The sequence below is a fragment of the Malurus melanocephalus genome, unplaced genomic scaffold (assembly GCF_030028575.1).
Source record: "Malurus melanocephalus ecotype Western Australia unplaced genomic scaffold, MMel_1.1 scaffold_233, whole genome shotgun sequence".
NCBI classification, from domain to species: domain Eukaryota; kingdom Metazoa; phylum Chordata; class Aves; order Passeriformes; family Maluridae; genus Malurus; species Malurus melanocephalus.
Genome location: NW_026623465.1, coordinates 386,792 through 408,404, shown reverse-complemented (window position 1 = coordinate 408,404; position 21,613 = coordinate 386,792). Strand labels below are relative to the sequence as shown.

Genomic DNA, 21,613 nt, shown 5'->3' with positions numbered 1-21,613 from the left:
AGGCCATGTGGGCATCCCTTGGACCAGCCTGCCAGCAGCGTTGTCCTGCTCCTCTGGCCCTGCTTTCTAGGACTTGMACCTCTCCCAGGTGAGAGCTGGGAAGCAGCAGGACTTACTGCCAGCCTGGACAGGGCCAGCAGCCATTGGGGGTCTCAAAAGAGCCATGGAGCAGCCCCTGCCCATCCACCTGCCACAGTTGTTCTCCTGCAGGAGCCTCCACCCACCTCCAGTTTCATCCTTTCCTTCTCCTCCTCTGCCCTTTGTACTCCCTCACAGTAGATCTCTTATGGTTTGGGCTTTTTTTCTCTTTAAATATTTTCCTCTCTTCTTTTCCACCTCCTTCCTCTSCCCCAAAATAATCCAAACCTGTTCTTCCTCACACCCCAGCAGGGCTGGCACTGTCTGTCCATTCCCCACCATTCCCTCCCTGGGCATTCCCAACGGGACTCAATGCCACCTTTATTTCTGCAGGGATGACATGTTCTCCAGGGCCAGTAGCACCTCATCCTCACCCAACATGAACTGTTAGCTCAAGACTTTCATGGGTRCACGAGGTCGATTTAGACAAGCCATCGTGCAGCTCTACATCAGCAACCTGTCTGCCTGCACCGTTTCTGGGGATGGGATGGAGGAAGGATCTGCTGGACCTTCCTGGACTGTGGCCAGTGGTTGGCAGCCAGCTGGCGTGGAAGGTGGCACCGGAGCAAGAATTATCCAGCCCCTCACCTTCCTTGCAGGGGAGTGGGGACTGTCCCCAGTGGCACTCGGTGGGATGGCTGAGCCCYGGAAAGCATGGCTTGGTGGTAGCACTGCTCCACAGGGGTGGCCCCTGGTGGCAGCTCTGCGTTGGCCCCGCTGTGGTGACTCAGTGGTGACTCTGAAGTAGCAGAGGGCGGCTCTGTGTTGTCCCCGTGGTGACAACTCAGAGACGCCAGYGACAACTCCGTGATGGTGACTCTTGGATGGCTCCAGGGGCTCTGCGATGTTCCTGCGGCGGCAGCTGAGGTGGCACCGGGAGCTTTGCGGTGTCCCTGCAGTGGCTCCGAGGTGGCACGGGGGGCTCTGCACGGGGCAGCGGCCCGTTGGGGCAGCCCTCAGCCCTCAGCCCTCAGCCCTCGCCTCCCCTCCCCAGGAGGGCTCTCCCCCCCAGCTCGGGCGTGGCGTTGCCCGGCCCGCGCTGCCCCGCGCCTCCTCCGGACCAGCCCAACGGCCCGCGCGGGGGGAGAGCCGCAGTCTCTGCAGCCGGAGCCTTCTGCCCGCCCCCTGCTCCCGTGGCAACGCGTGCGGCGTCGGGGCGGACTCGGGTCGGTCGGTGCGTACCGCCCGCAGCCAGGGCAGGGCAGGGCCGGGCAGGGCCCCGCCGGACCCCACAGCGGGCCCGGGGCTGCGGGCTCCGAGGAGGGGCTCGGGGGCTGGAGCGGGCCCCGCCGGGCTGGGCCGGGAGGGCGGGCGGGGGCGCAGGGTGGCTCCTGAGGGAGCCCCCTCGTGCTTTTGAGACACTGCAAGCGTGGGGCAGGGCCAGGATTCCTCAGAGCACGGGAAGCGGGGCATCCCCGGCGGCTGGTGCCAGGGTGGGCGCTGGAAGCTGCTCCTGGCGCTGCCCCTCCCCACACATCGCACGTTAACAGCCCCTGGGCTGCTCCTCCCGCACCCCGGGATCGCTCGGAAAYGAAACCGACAGCAGCGTTTGTTTCATCCGCGTTGTGCTTCGTAAATCACACAGACACTGTCGGGGGCACGGTGTGACTGCTTGGCGGGGTGTCTCGCAGCACCCACCGTGGCTGCAGGCTCAGACGGTGCCGCTGAGCCCGGGTCTAACGGGCACCACCGGCCGCCATCCGCCTCTGCTGTGCCCCCCGGCTCAGGTGGTGCTTCCCGCGGAGAAAAGAATGCATTTAAAAACACAGAGGAAAATCAATTTTAAACCCCCGCAAATTGTTGGAGGGAATGGGCTGCTATAAAACTCGAAATTACTTTCAACTCTTTTTAGAGTAGAAGGGATTTGAAGTACAGGATAATGTTTAAAGCAGTTTGTTGGGAGCGCATCACCTTGTCTGAGCTTATATTGTATGRCTTAAATTATAGGAAGAAGGAATTTCTGCATGTTGGTGTCCAGATGGTGTAGTAGCTGGGGTTCTGGCTATCCACAGATAAATAGATTTTAGATAAATACTAGATTTCAATCTGCGGTTTTGCTTAGGGGTTAGATGATATTTAAAGTACTATTCTCTTCTTCTGTTGCAATTTTTAGCCATTTTGAACCTTATTTGAAAGAAAAGAGTCCCATTTTGTCAAAGCTTTGCATCAAAGAATTAAAGTAGAGGCAACAGATCAAAAAGCTCSTACCAGACGTTGAGCAAGACATGTGGGAGTTTGACTTCTTGGATGTGTAAAGCCTGGATTTACYGAGAAATTGTAATTATAGTTTTGCCACAATGACACACAGACACTGTAGTTAATGTTGTGTCAGCAGTGCCATAAGAATATGCTCTCACTTTGAATAGTTCAATTTAGCATAATACATCGTACCTGGTATATCTAGGAAACATGCTTTTCAGGTGTGAGTGAGCATGACTGAGCAGAGATGGGTGTTTCAGCAGTCAGGAAAAGGTTTTATAGCTGAAGCTGGGACAGTTTGGTGCAARGCAGATGTTTGCCAGCAAAGAACAGGGAGATGCTCCCAGGCATGCAGGGGCAATGGGGACAGAAAGACTACTGAGGAGGGTCACCTCCCAATGAGCTGGATTCGTGTTTCCTACACCTTTGTCARAGGAGAGCTTCAGCCCTGAAGAAGGTGCACCAGGCAGGAAGGGATTGAAGGCTGTGAATGTGGCAGGTATCCAGCCTCCTGCCCCCAGCTGGAGTGTGATGGGGCACTGGGCAGTTTCACTGCTCTTCCTCAGGATCCCTTGGACAACCAAGGAATCCTTCAGCACAAGTATGTGGTACTGTCAGGAGTTGCTGTAACACAGCTGGCTGAAAGCTTGAACTGCCATTGTGGGCTCACTGCAGGATGGAAGGTGTTCCCTCCCGTGGGCCCTGGCAATCCACACCAAGCTCTGTTGCCCAGGRATGAGGGTCTGGGGTCACCCTTGGGTGAAGGGAGTGGAGGACAGCCCTAGGTCTGCATGCTGCTCATTCTTTTGGGGGTATGGAAAGGCTGTTGGTGTTGGAAGCTTGGAAAGAAGTAACTGCTCTGCAGTAAACCCCTTGTCTCAGCAGCTAGGCTGAATAAAAGAGAGGTCTCTCTTCTCATCTTTGAAACCAGCCTGGAGACCATTCCTGAGAGCTGGATGGGATCAGCCAAACCATCTGCTAGCTGGAGGCTGGCACTGGAATAATCTCCCCACCATGCTCTGGGAAACTCCTTGTTGGAAAACCCAGCCACATCCCAGCAGCTGAGGTGGSAGGAGAGTAGGAGACCCTTGGTGATTTGCAATTCTCCAATATCTGCAYCAGCTTTAGTGTGCCAGACAAGCTGTTTTACTGATTTGTTTGGGAAAGTGCTGGGAAAACTYTGGATGCCTGGTTTTGTTCTTTATTTTGAGTGGTGTGTATCAGGGGTTTTTTTGCAGTTGCAAACTCAGGACCTTCCTTCCCTCTGTGCAGCTGGGAGAGCATGACGGATGTTTTTGATCTGGACACTGAATAGGGTTTGTTTTATTTTGACCTAAGTGCTCAGGAAGGATTTTACAGAGGTGTGAGTGAGTACAGAGGGAGCAAAGTGGCAGAGAATTAAGCCTGCTGTGAGCTGGCTTGGTGCACTTTYCCCCAGTCATGGGAACTTGTCCATCATGGACAGCAGCCATATTTTTTTGTTCTAGGCTGAGATTGCCAGTCCTGCTAAATTAGGAGTGGGTTCAGTCATTCACCTTACTAAAGCTTCAGGTGAACCTTGTGTCTTGGAGCTGGCTTCTTTAATTGGATGGGTTTAGGATTCTGGTCCTAAGGCAAAAGTACAGCAAGTCATGTTGCCACGTTGGCCCTGCTCCCAAGAAGAGGATGCTCAGGTGACACATCAGGAGAGGCACAGCAGGGTCGTTCTGCCTTTCTGCTGGTCTCCGTGCCGGTGCAGCAGGCACGAAAGAGTCCAGCAGTGATTCATCAGGAATCCTTGGATCTTGGCTGATTCCAATCAGTCCTGCTGGGCTGCTAAAATAGATATGGCCAGAGCATAAAATAGCTAATAAAAACAAAATCCTCCATGGAAAATTCATTCTTCAGGGTGTGAGGTTCCAGTTGCCATGCCAAAGCAAAGCTGAGAGGAGAGAGATTTGAGATTTTCTAGCTTGAAGGAGGGGAGGGGGTATTATTGATCTCATCTCCCAGGTCTTTCCAATCTGTTCGTTTATTCCATTTCACTTAAAAGATTCGCATCATGGTAACCTTGATTTATTATCTGATTTCTTTTTTGATTCAACCTCTCAAAATTGTGCACTGGCTTGAACCTGCAGTAATAAACCAGCACAGTTATTCCCTCTTATCTCYGGCATGCATGTAATGCTTTCTCTACTGCCTGTACCAGATTCATTCTCACAGGCAGGCAGCAAGGTGAATTTTTGAAAAGATTGCCCTCTCTTGTAAGGAGTATAGGGTGAGCAGAGTTTTCACTCCATTTAAGAGCAGAGCAGAGAGGGCATGACAGGAAGGGATCCTGTGGCGCTGTCTCCAGGTCAGRATGAGACTCCAGACAAGGACTGTGCCAGTGCTGGCCTGCAAGACCAGGCRAGGTCTTTCCAGTGCCTCCCTGTGGGAAGCTGGAAGACTCCTGCTGCTGAGGCTTGGCTTCCAGAAGTAAGCAAGGTCCTAGCAAGGGTGCAGGAGACAAACCACTAGTCAAGTAGGGCTGGATGAGGAGTCTGTGTCTAGCCCTGAGCAGGAATTGATCAATAAGCTGTATTGCCCTCRGAGTACCTTTGAGAGACACTGTGCAGAGCTTTGACTCATAATTTATAGGAATAAGCTACACAGGTATGTGTACATCATTAGATCAGCACGTGAGTGTGCAGGCTGRGGGGGTTTGTGTCGCTTTAGCTGTTTTCTGTGTTTAGACAAGCCTAAAATCAAAGGTTGCAGTACCCTYCTGCCAGAAGTCTGAGAGCTGTTCTTAATTGGTATCTCTCAGTGCACAAAGGTTTTTATAAAATAAAGCTGTACAGCTGTGATATTTGCCTGGACTTGCGTCTCCCAAGGTGGAAGAGCTGAAATTATTTGTGAGCTGAGCAAAAATATCCTCTACAGGAGGAGAAAGAGGGGAGCTTCTGGCTATATTTCAGTATGTGTTAGACGATGCTTAAACATCTGTCGTGAATTATTTAAATGAAAGAGGCAGACTTGCACCTGGGAGTAGCTGTGTTGGTATCCTAGGCTGTAGCCTACTCCCAGTGGAGTCAAATGGGACAAGGTTTTTAAGGGATTTGGGTGCAGCAAAAGTAGTACTTCTCTTGCAGTCCCAGTTTACCCAAATTCTCCTGGCAGCCTTTTGAATACTGCCACAGATCCGGGAAGCCCCTGCTGCTTAAGGAAAGCAGCTTTTCTTATGTATGCTGCTGGTTTTCCCCCTCCAAAACCCATCTGGAATAATAAAGCGATCTCTTTCTCCAGGGTTAGTGAGCCATTGAGGCAGCCACGTGAGTCTGATGGCCCCCAGGCCGTGAATGCAGTGCTTGGTATCAAATCAGGGGATCAAACCTCCCATGTTACTCACTCRTCATAGCAAGTCAGGGATATCCAGCACTGTGGGAGGGTGTGGAGGAGTGCCAAAGATTCAGTGTGTGACAGGCTCAATGTCTTTCCACTCATARCAAGCCCAGGGTTACGTCAGAGCATTGTTCCCCTGTGAAGATGGAGAAGGCAAGGAAGGAATTGAAGAATTTTCTGAGTAGGAGCCAACCCAGTAGCAGCGATGAGGTTTCTGCTGATGTCCCTACTCCAGGAGTCTCCAGTACCTCACTGGTAAGTGCAAAGAGCAGTTCTTTTTCTAGCACTGTCCTAAAAGGAGAAGACTGATGGTACACCTGGTGTGGACAYATACAGGTTTCACCCCAGGTCCTAGCCCCTGCTTTGCCCACAGGCCTTTGTGCTAGACCTTGACCTTTACAAAGTGAAGCYGTGAGGCTCATCCTGGTCAGAGTTGCGCTGCCTTCCTCAGTAGTCAGTGACAGCACTGTCACGATTGCCTGGGTTTAGGACGTCAGTATGGCAGGGCAGGCTTGTGATTGTGACTGCAGGTGATATTTGGTAGTAAAACTCCAATGACTAATCAGCCTCCAGTCAACATCTTAAGCTGACATAAGGCCACAYGCTGCAGGCAGATCCCCTGACCCTGTGCATTGGGCTGAACCTTCCAGGTGTCTGTGTCTCTGAGCCTTTTCTAACCATTACTCACAGTTTCAGTTGTCCTTAAGGATTTGATAAAGTCAGCCTTACAGCCTCACTTTCCCTGTGGACCTGTATAACCCTTACTGACACTGTGCCACGACTGTGCTCTGTCTTCTCTGACACTTCCTTCACATTCTAGGGTGCTTCTGCTGCCCCCTATGCGTCTCAGTCTTTGGTGAGCCAGGCGASCCTGGAGCCACACACCCCTAAAGGTAAATACACTGTGAGGGAACCTGGTGGGGCAGGAAATGGGGCCATAACTGTTAAGGTTGCCTGTAGTGGGCTTGCTGGGAATTAGGCTGCTGACTCTGCCTTCATTCTCCTCTCAGAGCTCAGAAATGGGTGCTGARCTGCTTGAATATCCAATGAAAAGTGAATTCCTTTTAGAGGTGCAGCAAAGTGATCTGAGTGGGCTGTAAAACCATGCTTCCTTTCCTCCTGGATATATGCACTTCCCCCAGAGTTCAAGATGGACTGTGCTGGTGCCTGTGGGAGTTCTGGTCCTGCTGCCAGGAAAGCACTGAATTTGCATGTGTTCTTATTGTGTATAGAGCCAGCAATGTCCCCTCCCTGTGAAAATCATAGAACCATAGAATATCCTGAGTTAGAAGGGACCCACAAGGATCATCAAGTTAAACTGCTGGCCCTGCACAACAGCCCCAAAAATGGGGCCTGCCTGTGACTGCTGTGCTCAGGATTTAGGTAGCCATAGCCAAATCATAGTGCTCTCTCATTTATTTATTTATTCTGCACCCAGCTGCACCCCAGAGCAGATTGTTCTCCCTAGATGCAAGGGCTCTCTGTGTGTACAGAGCTGGTGGTGCCACCTGCTTACAAGAACTTGTGTCATGGATGCTCAAATATAGAGAATGGTTGAAGGTTTGCCAGCACTCTCCTGGCCCCTAGTGCACTCCTGGGGATATGGATCATAGACTGGCAGTGGGTGGGAAGAAAGTGTGTGTGTGAGAGGATTTTAGAGAAAGATGGGAACTGTATATACCACCCTCCTGTGCTTAGATGTGACATTTATTTTCATGAGTGAGGACAAATGACTGCTTCCTCAAGTGAATCTTGACAAGCTAGACTCATCTTTAACAAGTGGAGACAGAACTCTATTTATGATCTGCCGCTTCTTCAAGGGGGAAGAAGCCATCAGGTTGGAAATGTAAATGCAAATGAAACACTAAGTATTGACATAAATAGTTGATAGTGCGCAAAGTGCCATAATGGATGGTGCCATGGATTTGGCAACAATGAAGTGGCAAAATTGGAACAGCTGTGCTCCTTGACAACAAATACAAATCAGGGCCTATCTGAAAAGACCCTGAGCAAAAGATGTGCACGAGGCTAAAGAGCTGCATTTTAGGAATTCTTCAAAATTATTTTATGGACCATGCAAGTGTTTAAGAGCATATTCATGCCAGGCTAGCTGTCCTTCCTGAGGGGGGGGAAATAGAGAAAGAGGAGCCAGTTAGGGACCATTTCCTTTTGTCTCTAAGCAGACAAAGTGCAGCTGCAAGGGTTGAGTCAGGGGCCATTTAAGAAGGACAAGGGAATGACCTTCTAGAAGACCCTTCCTGTACCTAACCATCCTCAGACATGTCTGGCTTTACCATTATTGGCTGCTCTGCACAATTGCTTTAAAATCAAAGGTCACATCCATGACTCCAGAAGCACACGGAACATGGTGAACAATTGGGTTCAAAGCCTGACATTCAAAATGCCCAATTAGAAACCAGAACCTTAAGTTTCTCCTTGATATAGTGTGAAAGTTCATCAAAGGAAAAGCTCTCCACTAAAATCTATTTTTAGTTCAATGCTTRGCTCTGTCTAGGGAATAGTGCTTTTTAAAGCTTGCATGCAATTACTTAATTTAGGTTAAGCTTCAAATTCCCAGTTTGCTGCTGTTCTATTATTTGCAACTTGTTTAGCAATATAAACAGTTTGGTTTATTTATGGGGTAAATGACATGGTTTAATTTCTGCCAGTTCTTGGAAATGTATACTTTTTGCTTAGTCCAAATTTCCGTTGAAAACGTTTGGCCAAATGTCGAGATTGTTGGCTGTTTAACTCAATTTTTTCTCACACCATTGCTGATGTGAGTGGGTGGTTTGCATGAGCAAAAGCTGAGAAGAGAGAGGTTTGTCCCAAGGTGTGAATAGGCACTTCAGCAGACAAAGATGACCTGAGCAGCTTCTTTTCCCCTGCAATAAGCCCTTTATCAGCACCTTGACCGAGTTCCTCCTAGATATGACTGGTTCTTGGTCCCAGGGCCCCCAAAGAGGCAGGGAAATCCCATCCCTTTCTGAGAGTGATGGAAGCTGTGCACTAGAGACAGTGATTTGCCCACTGTCATGTAGAGAGTCTGTAGCAAAACTGGGTACAAAACAGAATTCCTTAGAGCCAGGTCAATGCCCTGCCTCCTAAAATTATGCATGACAATAATTCTCAGTGGAGGTTTCTTCTGTGCCATCATTTTGATACTGGAGAGCCATAATCACATATTGTAGCATGGAAAAAAAAAAGGTCTTTCTTTCTGTTTCTAATTTGATGTCTGCCTGATTTCTCTTAAAAATCTTGTGAAGTGACTTCTGCAGACAACCCAGTAGACAGCAGGGTCCTCCTTTGTGTGTGAATATAAAGCAAATGGATACCTGGTGGTTTCAGGCATGTTTCTCTTTGTCTCTTAGTCACAAAATTCAAGATACCTTCGCACTTAAGCAGTGTGCTGGATAAGGAAGTGGCTGGACCATCCACTGAGACCATCAYTGAGTCAGATTTCCCTGATCAGTCATTTAAGCCCAAAGTGCAGATGCCTTTCAAACGTGCTCCAGGGCAAAACCCTCGGAAGGTTGAAGTAGAGAGGTAAGTGACCAGAAAATGGCTGGAGGCATCACTGTGGAATGGACACAGCAGATTAGAGTGCTGGTTTTTGCTTTCAAGACATAACAAGCCAAAAATCCTTAAGAAAACATTATTCTATAAGGCAGTATCTCCAAAGTGGGGTGTGCAAGAATTGCTGGGGTTGCAAAAGACGATCCATTGGGATGTAAGAAGAAAATATTGTTTTTAAATAGTGTTTATTTCATCCTCTTATCATTCTTTTTTTTATTTCTGATTTCATGTATGCTCTATAATGGGCATAATATATTAGTGCAGTAGTACATGTATATAGTTTATAGATTGGAGTAACTGATCGTTCTAGATCACTTCCACTGAATTACTTTGTGTATAAATGAAGAAATAGGCATGGATGCAATGTGTACTGAAAATGTTTTTACTGATAGGGGTGCACAGTAAAAAAGTGGAGTCACAGRCATGGAAATGCTTATGAGCTCATTAAGCGGTTATTTTCTCTTCTGATTTAAACCAGGCGGAGACGGCTGTACCTCAGTTTTGATATTGCTGAGCTCTTAGCCAGCAAGGGGATAGACTCCAATCAGCTGATGCCAAGGCACTATGACCCTGACAATATCCCACCCATTGAGGAGACAAAAGATTCTGTCTTCCCCATCTACCTCCCACTAAATGTAAGAGAGCAYATTTGGTACTTGTGATCTGTCTCACTGTTTATACCACAGTAGGTTTCTGAGGATGGTAGGACACTTAGCCAGTATTGACACAACAAGCAACAAAACAAAGAAATGCTTTGGAGCTTGTTCAGGCCCTCAAGGGTCTCTATAAGTTGCTGAGTATCTTCTGCAGGGTMCCCACAACTTCTGTCAGAACCAAGAATCCTTAAGAGTGCTCCTCACTGTGCTTTGTGTGTCCAAAGGAAGGGTGTCTCATGTTTTCTTCTGAATGCAGTATTCAGCAGTATCATTTCATGAGACCTCTCCACGTGGTGGTCTGTTTTCCCTGGGAAAGGGCTGGAGGTACAGATAGGGCAGTTTGGGAGAAAATTGTTGACCAAAGATCAGCACAGCTTTTGCACCTGGACTGGTTTCCATATTTTGTAGCCTATTTAGGAACTGAATGTTAAAGTTTTCCTTTCATTAATTTTTTTATTGAGTGTTTCCTTGTTTCTGAGGTAATTCTTAATTTCACTCATATCCTACTTTTTAGGTGTTCGACAATGATGAGTTTGACTGTMGAACTCCCGAAGAGTGGATCTCACTAGGACTGGAGCCAGGATCTTCTGATAGAAAGCCAGTGCCTGGAAAAGCACTTTTACCTACAGATGATGTACTTGGACATGGTAAAACTTGAATCAGTTACAGTTCAAGTGTGGCAACACTGACAGTTACAGGATCCTTCAGCAGAAGGGAGCATATAGATTTCTATGAGTAGCTCTRAATGGCGGAAAAGCCATATCTCATTTTGACCAAGCTTGGGTAGTYAGAGCAAGACACCAGAGATCTCACTGACTGCCAGTCCTGCCCTGAGCTGTTTCCGCTTTTTTATTGTTTGCCTTTTGACTTTCCATCAGCACAGACAAAATTTCTCTTTATTGGTACATAGCTGTCTTCATGGGGTTAGGTAACTTGCACACAGTATAYTATGCCTGGATTTCAGAGCAAGTGCCGGATCCAAAGATGAGTTCAGACTGCAGTGAATGTACAAGTAATAAACTGGGTCAAATTAAGTGATGTGGATGTTGTTTTCCCATCACTTGGAGCCTTCTCAATGAGAACACATTACTAGGTACAGTTGTACTGATGTCCAGCTGTGGCWGCAGCTCATATTAACACATCTTTGAAGCAGTAGCTTTAAAGCATGGGAACTGGCATCTACAGCTCTGGAGCAGCTTCCAGAGGCTTGACTGTCTGCAAAACTGAAGCATAAAACATAAGCTCTGTGTATCTTTGGGCAGCCAGCACATGATGSCTGAGTTCTGCTTGTAGCTGTCTTGTGGAACACCTCACCTGATCATCCCTCAGRCTGAATGGACAGCGTAATGCTGTCCTGACCTGTATCCATATTAATATCAATATAGATACATATCTGTCCAGTATGTGCAGAAAGTTGAAAATTCTAASCTGTAAGACGTAAAATAATTATTTAATTGATCACAGCAGAAACTATGTGAGATTGACTGAGATTCAAACTAGCAAATGGATTTGACTGTAACATCACCACTCTAATCAAGAAAGTCCATTTTCTGTAGCCTTTGGGAGAATGGACTAACCATGTTTTAATACTTGGCTCTCTCAGAGGACCCCAAAAACCAGGAGYTGATCTATGAGTGGATTGATGTTGGTGTTCTGGATTATGACAAGGAGACAGAGCTCTACTTGGTCCATAAAACAGACAGCAAAGGTCTGGTGCGCGATGAAGAAGGGAAACCCATCCTCAATGGAGGAATAACTCCAGAAGGTGTGTTTTGAATAAGGTTCTTTTGGGGCCTATCATACAGAGTGAGAGACGGTTCATTACCCTTATATGTCCTAACTGGACATAGGAAGGACACCAAGTTGTTATTTAATTCCTTTCCCTGTTATCACTCTTGATATGTGTCTGTTTAACTTGCCTGAAAAATCCTCCAGGGAAGAGAGTTCCACACCTTAGTTTGACCCCCTGTTTGAGATTTTCCCTTTGGAGATACCKTTCTTTTTAATCTATCTCGTATCTTTCCTGCCTTCAAGTAAAATGTTGGTCTTTCTCAGCCAATGCCATTTTGAAGGCGAATGTGGACAGATTAAAATTAAGTACCCTCCTCTTGAAARGTTTGGAGATGCTGCTAATTCCCTGCTCCTTATCTCTTGCTGTCCTTCAGCTTTGGTCCCTCATTTTGATCTCYTGCAAGCAGCCCAATTATCCTGTCTATCAAAAAGCTGCTGGCAGTGCTGCAAGCACAGTTTTGTTTTCCCTGCAGACTCTCATAAGATGTACTTTCATTTCCCAGGAAGACCKCCGTTGCTGCCATGTCAGTACTGGGTGCCTCGAGTTTGCCTGCAGTTCCTGGCCGAGGATCCRCAGGTGTTTGCGGAGCGCGTGGCCTCTGCTGAGAACCTGCGTAAGAAGACACACGGGCTGCTCATGTACCACTTGTAYGTGGACTGCATGCCCACAGAGGGGCCAGATACCATCAATGAGAAAAGCCTGCAGAGGATGAAGCGCTTGGCTATRCATACTCCAAACTATGCTATGCCCAAACTGAAGGATGAGAAGAGGTAAAGCATCATGTACTTGTCTGGGGGCTCAGCCTTTAGTCTTCAAACATTGTGGGACTTCATTGGGCTACAAAACAAGTGCCAGTGGAGGCAGCTCTTGAGCAGCCGACTCACAGACGGTGGATCTCACCTGCTTTCCTGTCTGTGCACAAGCAAACCACTCTGTTTCCCCGAGTGGCATCAGAAGTAGGCAGATGGGAGCCCAGTGATACATATACAGGGTGGGTGATCTGTCAGTGTTCCCAGATGCAGTAGGTTCCATATGCAGACCCACCAAGCCAAGCTTACTCCTGCAGTTAAGTGGCCTTCAACAGCAAGGAGGTTGACAAAAATAGCATGCCAGACCTTGCTGTCTCCCTGTGCTTTCAAGGAAGAGATCAGTCATTGCTGWACTGGTCTGCAGACCACCCATTGTCCCCAGAGACCTGGCTGTTGCCTGCTGGTGACTCTTCTATCTATTAACAGCTGCTAAAAAGAGTGTTCTTCCATGGGGTGGGGGGGGGATGGCAAACAAAACAGGACATCTCCACCTGTATATAATCGAGTATCTTTTTGTGATGCAGTTCATATCAGGGAGACATTTTAATGTCCCTGGGCTGATGAATCATGAGCCRTTGGTGGTGTTGCTGGGAATCAGCTGTGACTGATTGCCTTGCTCAGAAACAGGAAAGTGTGAAGGGTTGCATGGTCTGCCAGCCTGAACTAGAGAGCAGGAGAGTAATTAGTCTCTGTGAGCAGAAATATGAGGATAAAGTAAAGTATTCTGCCTTCCTGAGGTGAAGGAAGGCAAACAGAGCAGKGTTTCAGTACTTACGTGAGTATTCTGCTGAGGAAATGGACAATGAGARGTATTCAGCAGGAGGCCAATGGGAGGCCAGCTTAGATAGCCCAAGTTTTCCAGAACTGCCTGCTACTTTCTTCAGTTTGTGGAATTTCTCCTTCCCTCTGTAATGTTCCTCCCCACTGGAGATGTTGCTTTGAACTGAAAAGACACTTAAGCCTGTAGTGCTAGTCCTCAATCCCCACTTGCCTCTGTCATTAAGAGTCCAGTTAATATCTTTACTGGCTGCTTCRTTGTCTGCACAGTTCTCCTGATGTGTTTGTTCAGTGATAGGTGAACTTCTGGGTTAGCAAATTTGGGAGGGAGGGAGTGAGGGGCGGAGTTTGCAGTAAAGCTACAGATGTATTTGTGCTCAAATACTGTGGGYTCTCTGTTTTCTGTGTCCTGTAACAGCGTGTTAGACTATATGGGCAGCCTGGAGAAAGAAGTGAAATTAGACTATAAACACACCATGAACAGGATCAGCTTTGACAGAGTTATCGCTTCCAAACCCCAGATGTTTTCTTACGTCACMCTGCCAGACAAAGTGGAGAAGGAAGTACCAGAGAAAGGTAGGGGACACAGTGAAGCAGTTTGAATTCAGTATGGTTACTTCTTGTCTTTGATAGGATTTGTGGTTTGCTGTAAGAACTCTAGATTAGAGCTCATAAGAGYAGCAACAGGAGATTATGTGAGACTTTTGAGTATGTCTCCTCCTTTTTAGGGTATATTTGCATGTTCATGTTACCTTGGTATAATACATGAGAACCCACCAGCTAAGCTGCAGTAACTCTGCCAATGTACTCTTAATGGCACCAAATGTTTGGCAACGTGATTAGCTTACCACTGTGCTGGGGCTGGCTGCTTTGCCTTTGCTGTGCCCAGCTGAGAAATGTCTCAGGTGCGGAAGAGGGCTCAGGCTCTTTTAGAGTCCCAAACGGGAGGAAAATGGAAAATGGTCACAGTAAAAGATGGGGGGGGGGGGGAGGTGCTGGTGTATTTTGTGCACTTCAGTCTTCCAAAGGTGACTCAGCTGTGCCTTGGAGCCTCAGTGGGAAGCTTCTTTAGTTTCAATTCCAATTCATGGAAACTTCATAAGCCAAAGCCTTGGGAAGGCCAGGCACCAAGACAGCCCCTCAACCCTGGTGGGAGGGTGGAGAAGGTCTCTGCTGCGGAGCAGAGACCCTCTCATCCAGCACTCTGCTGAAGCTGCTGCATGATAAAGGCCTGTGCATTAGAGCAGAGTCCTTTTCACAAGTGCTTCCCAAAGGGAGCTGTACTCTAAAAACAGAAGCTGGAATGGCTGACAGGCAATTAACATTGTTGGTTTTGGTTTTTTGGTTTTTTTTTTTTTTTTTTTTGGTTTTTTTTTTTTTGTTTTTTTTTTTTTGTTTTTTTGTGCTAGGGCTCGTCTCTACACCAGACTATCCTTTTGGTAAACAACGGAGAGAATTCAAATCTTTCTCACTCCTGACCACGCCAGAAGTCATTTATCTCCTTGCACAGGTGCAAGATGAGTGCAACAAAGTAGTTGCCATGTCTCTGTTTAACACAACCGTAACGAAACTCTCCTCTATGGAGGAGTTTGAAGAGATCCAGACTGAGGCCTTCACTCAGGTGAGCAGAGTCCGTGTGAGGGGTGAACACATGGAGCAGCCAGTAGTGCTGTCAGTGTGCATTAGACACATGCAGCAGCTGCAGAYTGATTTTCTGCAAACTGAGGAGCASTCAAAGGAGGTATCAYATTTGGGGCAGGGGAGAATTTSCATGTGCCTGACAAATTTRTYGGGATGTGGGGAGAATGGGTTGAAAGAGTCATAGTCCCCTGGTTAGGATCAGCCACTGCTGACCATGCTCTTAGTCATGTGTTAAACAAGTGGCCATAAAGGGCTGYAGCCCCTCTTTCCTCCACCTGATTTATACACAGATAAGAGTTCTCGTTGCACTCAAAAGTTTCCTTTTTTATCCTCTTTTATTTCTTTTTCTTTATTTCCCCATCCATCCTGCTGCAAGGCCCAAGATCTTTGATTCCTTCTGAAGCACTCATGGGGGTAATACTTTCCTACACTCTATGTTCTTTATGTACTTAATTAAATTACTCTGCTTGCAATGCCAGCAGACAGAATAGGACAAAAATTTKCAACTCTGGTAATTCTCACCAGAGGATCTTCGTGTCCTCTAATTGAGGGCAGCACATTGCACCCTGGATGTGGCCACACTGAGTAACTTGCACAAGGTTGCACACTAAATCAGTGGCAGGGAATGTGCTGGTCCTTCCCAGTCCCATGCTGTTTCAGCTAGGCAGTGTTGTCATCCACTCAGTGACTAAGGTTCTTTTATTACACACAAACAGCAAGCTGCCTGTGGAGCAGAAGTGACACTTGGTGGTATTTTAATAAATTAAAATACTGCAAACTGCTGCTGCCCTTGGCTTCTTCAGCTCTTTCTTCTCACTTGTCAAGAGAAGACAACATTCTGTCCTTTACGTGCTCATCATACTGTCTACACAACTTTTTGTGAGGGACCCTGATACAGGCAGCTGCAGGGACACTGCTCTATAGAACAGAGAACAAAAAGGAATATAAAACAGAGAATAGAGCACTCCCACTTTTTCATATCAGGCTTTCTTTTTGTGGGTCTTTTGTCAGTGAAGGAGATATATGACCAGGTACAGATGCCAAATGTATGTGTGTGGGTTTGAGAGTTACTTTTAGCTCCACAGCTCTGAGTGAAAGTTTCCTTTCACAGCAAAGAACAGTCCAGCAGCCTCATTTAGTAGCTCACCTTGCCGTACTGCTTTCCCATCAGCCCTCAGAGGATTACACAGCTTGCTTTTTCCTTTGCCCTAGGTTCAGGAATTTCTCAAGGATACTTGGATCGACACCATAAAGACTGCAATTAAGAGCAGCCTTAAAGATGTAGGCAAAGGTTTCGACCTGGAGCAGAGTGACTGGGATGCCTACCAGAGGACCAAGCTGCGTAAGCTGATGGAGCGCATCAGGTTCATGCTTCAGGACTCTCTGCGGTACCTGGTCCAGAAATCKCTCAGCAGCTTCACCCACTTTATCCTGGATGCTTGCCAGTGTATCCTGGATTGCCCAGASGACATGGAATGGGGAAGTGACATCACCAGCAGTCCCTACATGTAAGAAAGAAGCAGAAAAGGGGTGTGCTGTTGTCTTTTTAACTACTGTTCTGCAAGCAAGCTTTGCTCAATATGAGGGCTTTAGGCTGGGCTGTTTTCCCCAATCCTCCACATGACACGTTCACTGGAGTATGGAAGAAGCACACAGAGCTGGCTGCTCTGTTAGTACAGCTTCCCAGCTGCTGTTAGTGACATGGGACAACCCATCAGAACCAAGATCTGCTGGTTTTGTACTGTTCTAAAGATCAGCCATCTCCAGCATTCTTGGGGGAACAAATTGTTACTGCTAGATTTTTTCTGGATGCCAGGAAGAAGAATACCAGGAGCATGGCTGCTTAATTCCATTCTTAGATGAAAYATCAGAGTTAGATTCTGGCCTTGGATCTCTAAAGAATACCAAATTTAGGTTATCACAGTGCCTAAAATTTTATTCCATTGGGTGTTAATTTAGGGATTTTTGCATTTTGTGGTATTAAATAAGGAACATTTTGAAATGGAAAGCCAGAAGAAAAGAAAAAACCCTGACACACACATGAGGTCTCTTATCTTTAAATCAGTGGAAGTCTTGACACTGACKTCAGCTGATCCTSAGCCATGTTGGTCACATGCAAAATKGGTAAATACTAATATAACTTCCAGGAGGTGCATTTTAGGAGTATATTGGAGATACTGAATGCCTGGTTTGAAGAGCACCTGTAAAGCAGCTCCAATTCTCAGGATAAGGTTATGACCTTTGGGGATTCTGAYGTGTTGTGATTGCTAGAAAAGAGTTCTCAATGTCTTTACTTGTAAAGTCAGAACACAGTGTTTTATATCTTCATCTGCATGAGACAGTCCTCCTCTGCTTTCCTTTCCTGTCCAGGAGGCATTTTAGTATCAGCATCAGAGTAATACAATTGTGTATCATTGTCTGAAAAAGCATCCCTGTTCTTTCTTATCTCTTCCCACCACAGCCCTCAAAGGAATCCACTCTTTGTAACAGACATTAAGATAGACATGAGTGGCATCCTCTTCAGGCCCTCTGTGGAGAACTTTGAGWCATCCCTCATTTCACTGTTCGACGGGGGAATCCTGGCAACTCACAATATCCCACAGCTGGAGCAGGTGAGCACTTCTGCATCAACAGTGATACATGTCAGTGCATTGCAGCTCAGCATAGACACCCCTGAGCTTGTACTGAGGGAGAGACATGCAGGAGTGGGTACTTGGGAATTCAGTTAAATTAATCTGGGCACAGCACTGTGTTAATGAAGTTCTGTTCTGATAGGATTTCTTCAATCTACCCAGCCTCACAGCTCTTTTGTCTGGTTGTTATTTCTGCTTCGGTGCTGCAGGTTCTGTGGACCCATGGACATTCTGGTCATCCTGAGTGCATGGTGGCTGGTAAAAGCAGACTCATAGAGGAAATAGCACTCTTTCAGTTCTGACAATTTGATGCAGGTCTTTTCTGCATATGCATCCTTCTGTCTGCTACTGTGAAAGCCCTGTCTCCCTAGACCCTCATTCTTTGGGGAGAGGGGCACATAAAACTGATAAAACAAATCCTCACACAATGTAGAAGCATGGACTGCATGAGTTCCCAAAGGTTCCACCAGGGATTGCCTTGCAGTTAGCTCTGTTAGTCCTGAAAGTCCTCTCACCTTCCTCTTCCAGTATGTGTTAGAGAACATGGATATCCCAGACACCCATGTCCTGGAATCAGTGGATTTGCAGGAGCCAGAAGTGAGAGAGCTACGTGAGGCTCTGCGCTCTGCCATTCAAAAGACTCAGATCCCTCTCCAAGCCTACGGCAAGAAATACGAGAAGTTCTTAGAGATAAATAATAATGACATCGAGTACTTCCTAAAGTAAGTGGCTTCTGACAAAACCCCTCTGACCCCAATGACAAGCCTTTGTGGGATGTGGATGTGCATGAGAGTGTAGGGCCTGCTCTGAGACCACGTGCCTCAGATGTGAGATCAGGCCCCTGTCAGAGGCTGCCATCACTCATGGGCGACAGTCCATGCTTTTAGAGGACATTGGTGGTGGCACTGGGAATTTCTTCCTGTCTCTGATAGCAGTCACATTCCTGTCATGCTTGTCAGTGTAACTGGAGATATTAATGGCCCTAAAAATGAATCATTCTGTTTGAGAATCCAGTTAGCATACTTGAGTCTGACCCCCTTCATACAGTGTCTGCTCAGGCTGATAGCATTCTGTAGAAAGTAATGTTTTCTTTTCTTTCAACCTTATTGTTTTYACTGCCAAAACTCTTTGCACCTACACTGTCCTTTAGGCTCTGTTACTTTAATGGACTTCTGTGTAAGTCTTATGTTTTCTCCAAACAGTGGGAATGAAGCCATTTTCTCTTTTCCTATTCCAGCTTAATCAATTTACAAATCCCATCTGACAAATTCCTGTCTCTCCCCAGAACCCACTGAATTGCCTGCCCTCCCCTGAAGTGCCTCCTGATCTTGCTCTGTTTACACCAGTGTTTTTATTTTCTCTCCCTCTCTTCTTGCCATATTTCGTCTTTCATCTCTTTTTTCTACTCCTTTTCTGCAGCTAAAATATTTTGTGCTCTTATTCTAGTCCACACGTACTATGTAAACATATGCCTTATTAATTTCATATGTTGATCCTTTAAGTGGACACAAACAGCCTAGATGTTCAAATATTCTTAAGGTCTGCACTGCTATTTTTTGTYGGTGTTTTAATTTACAGAGACTATGAAGAGCAATTTCCACCTACCGAGGAGGTGACAAAGATAGTAGAGACATACTTGTCTGAAAAGGATGTCCTGGACCACCTTCTACCTAGTTCTATTATCATTGGCCCCTTTCAAGTCAGGATAGAACATATTAGGCTTAATCTGTCTGATAAACACAAAGCACTTGCCACTTCCATGYTGGACATGCTGGCTAAAAACCTCCATTCGCAGGTGCAGAAAGTAAGTTACCTGATTCAATGCATTATCTGTCTGGGTCTTGTCTTGTCCTGCTTTTGAAGTTGCTGTGTTTTTGTGAAATGGCCAAAAGGTCACATTAATGAGGATATTTTAGATTGCAATGGGCTGATTATTTAAAATYAAAATTGTAGGGGAAATATGCAGACTCAACCACATCAAGTATTAAATATACTTAATAAATTACATACCTGAAAGCTGTATCTCATGAGATTACATTCTTCAGGACCTTGCCATATTACAAAAGTGTGTTGGTGGATTAGAAAGATCTATCTAGTAGACAACTGGAAGGTCCTTCTGCTTTCTCTGAGGATAACTRGAATATAGGCAATTGCCTCTGCCAGCCAGTTGTCTAAATCTGTTATTATCATAATTTCTACTACATACCTGCAGTTCCTCTTCCTCTTTTTTTGGCAGTCTCATTCCATTTGAGCTCAAATGAGATGGATGGGRAAAGACTGTGAAAAGAAAAAAAACAGAACAGGGCTGTGTACTCTTCACTTAGACCACCTTCAGAATGGGAAGTGGGTGGATCATRGCAGGTCTTCCAGCTTGTCTATTAGCAATTAGTGACTTTTTGATGGTCTTTGCTGTGTCCTGCTGCAGATCTGTGAAGCATATGAAGCCATCAGCATCAAAATGCATGAGAGACCAAACAACATTGAGGAGCTGACCGAGCTGCGGGACTGGCTGAAGGGAGTGCCTGAGCAGCTGGCGATGCAGGAGGTAGGGCAGGCTCTCTTTTGAACAGGGACATCAAGGGAAGTGGCAAGGAAAATTTTCAATTCAATATGTGGTGTCTCAGAAACAGARCTACTTTTTTTTTTTTTTTTTTTACTTGCATGTCTTTGCATGTAATGCCATGAGATTCCTGTCTTTGTATTTTTATAATTCCTAAGATTTGTATTTTTAAATACACATAACATGAATTTAAATATCTTTGCAAAACAAAATAGCAGTTAAAAATCTTGCCTAAAATACTTAGGTATGCATTTTGCTGCCTTCATGATCCATTCTGCATTTGTGTACTGAATAGCTAGCTTCTAAAAATGAATGCTCTTTTTAAGAAAATCTTTCTGTTACCCAGTGCTTAAATTGCTGTTAATATATTTTTTCTAATAGGGCATTTTAGTACTGAGTTATTTCAAAGTTATTTGAAGTGTAAGTCTTCTCCCAGCTGAACAAATGGGGAACAAAGGCATCAAGCTGTAAGCTGACTTGTCCATGCCAATGAGGGAACCTGGAGGATAACCTAAAGCACTCCATTTCTGTCCAGCACTTTATCCACTAGGTCACACTTCTTTTCATTCCYGTAGAACAGAGGGTGATGATGGCATGATCATTCACAGAACAAGGRGCTGTAAATCCATTCCCACTGTTCACACAGCACAGAAGCAGTCCACAGCACATTAAGCTTGTGTGACTAACACTCTTCAAAGGCACCTCATGAAAATGAGGTGTACACCAGAGACTTGGAATCAGCATGGTCTAAAGGTGTCTACTTTTTTGTCTCTTTCTCTCACCCTGTGCAGCAACTGATTGAGGAAGTCATGGAAGATTACAAGGTCATGGAGGAATTCCTTTACAATCTTACTGAAGAAGATTTCACTGACAAGTGAGCACAAGGCATTTCTCCCCCTGTCAAAGTGGGACTCTTTGCAGCAATTACCATTCTCAGTGCTTCAGGGGCCATGTGTCTATCAAGGGCTCCTGCAGAACTTTTTAAGTATCTCTCAGGCTATATGAGCACTGAATTCTTGAAATTAAGTTTATAGACAAGAAGTGTGAGTTCATGCTGTCCTCTAGCCTGGGGCAAGGCAAACTGGTAGCTATTAATCTGTTTAACACAGTAAAGCCCTTCTCTCTGGGTGGTTTTTGGGGGTGGGGTTTTTTGTTTTGTTTTGTTTTTTGGGGGTTTTGTGAGATACTTGCAAGTTCTCAAAGGGCACAGTTTAGTCTGTGTCTAAAACAAAATGAACACTTCTGAGATAGGAACATTCACAGGGTTTTTTTTTAGGATTAGGAGGGAATTTTAACCCTTATTATTACTGCAGTTCTTCTCCAAGCAGCCTCCTCCTAGTTTTATTATTCACATTGTGGCCTGACTGTGCCCCAGTAAMAGTCAGCTCACAAACACAGCTACAAGGCTTCTAAAGCTTACTCAGCCCAGGAAGCACTTCTCTTATGACACATAYTTGGTCCAGTATGCC

At 46.1% G+C, this 21,613-nt stretch overlaps 1 protein-coding gene across 1 annotated transcript in view; it reads left to right on the top strand.

Moving 5' to 3' along the window:
* Positions 1-5,844: 5,844 nt before the first annotated feature.
* DNAH1 (dynein axonemal heavy chain 1) overlaps positions 5,845-21,613 on the top strand; it is a 66,030-nt gene continuing 50,261 nt past the window's right edge. The window contains exons 1-16 of the mRNA XM_057374809.1: positions 5,845-5,955; positions 6,521-6,593; positions 9,072-9,246; positions 9,755-9,911; positions 10,447-10,579; positions 11,536-11,701; positions 11,740-11,748; positions 12,231-12,494; positions 13,729-13,886; positions 14,720-14,931; positions 16,164-16,459; positions 17,413-17,563; positions 18,113-18,306; positions 19,163-19,388; positions 20,010-20,129; positions 20,936-21,018. Of these exons, the coding sequence (XP_057230792.1) occupies positions 5,845-5,955; positions 6,521-6,593; positions 9,072-9,246; positions 9,755-9,911; positions 10,447-10,579; positions 11,536-11,701; positions 11,740-11,748; positions 12,231-12,494; positions 13,729-13,886; positions 14,720-14,931; positions 16,164-16,459; positions 17,413-17,563; positions 18,113-18,306; positions 19,163-19,388; positions 20,010-20,129; positions 20,936-21,018 (2,528 nt within the window). The remainder of the gene's footprint in view (positions 5,956-6,520; positions 6,594-9,071; positions 9,247-9,754; positions 9,912-10,446; positions 10,580-11,535; positions 11,702-11,739; positions 11,749-12,230; positions 12,495-13,728; positions 13,887-14,719; positions 14,932-16,163; positions 16,460-17,412; positions 17,564-18,112; positions 18,307-19,162; positions 19,389-20,009; positions 20,130-20,935; positions 21,019-21,613) is intronic.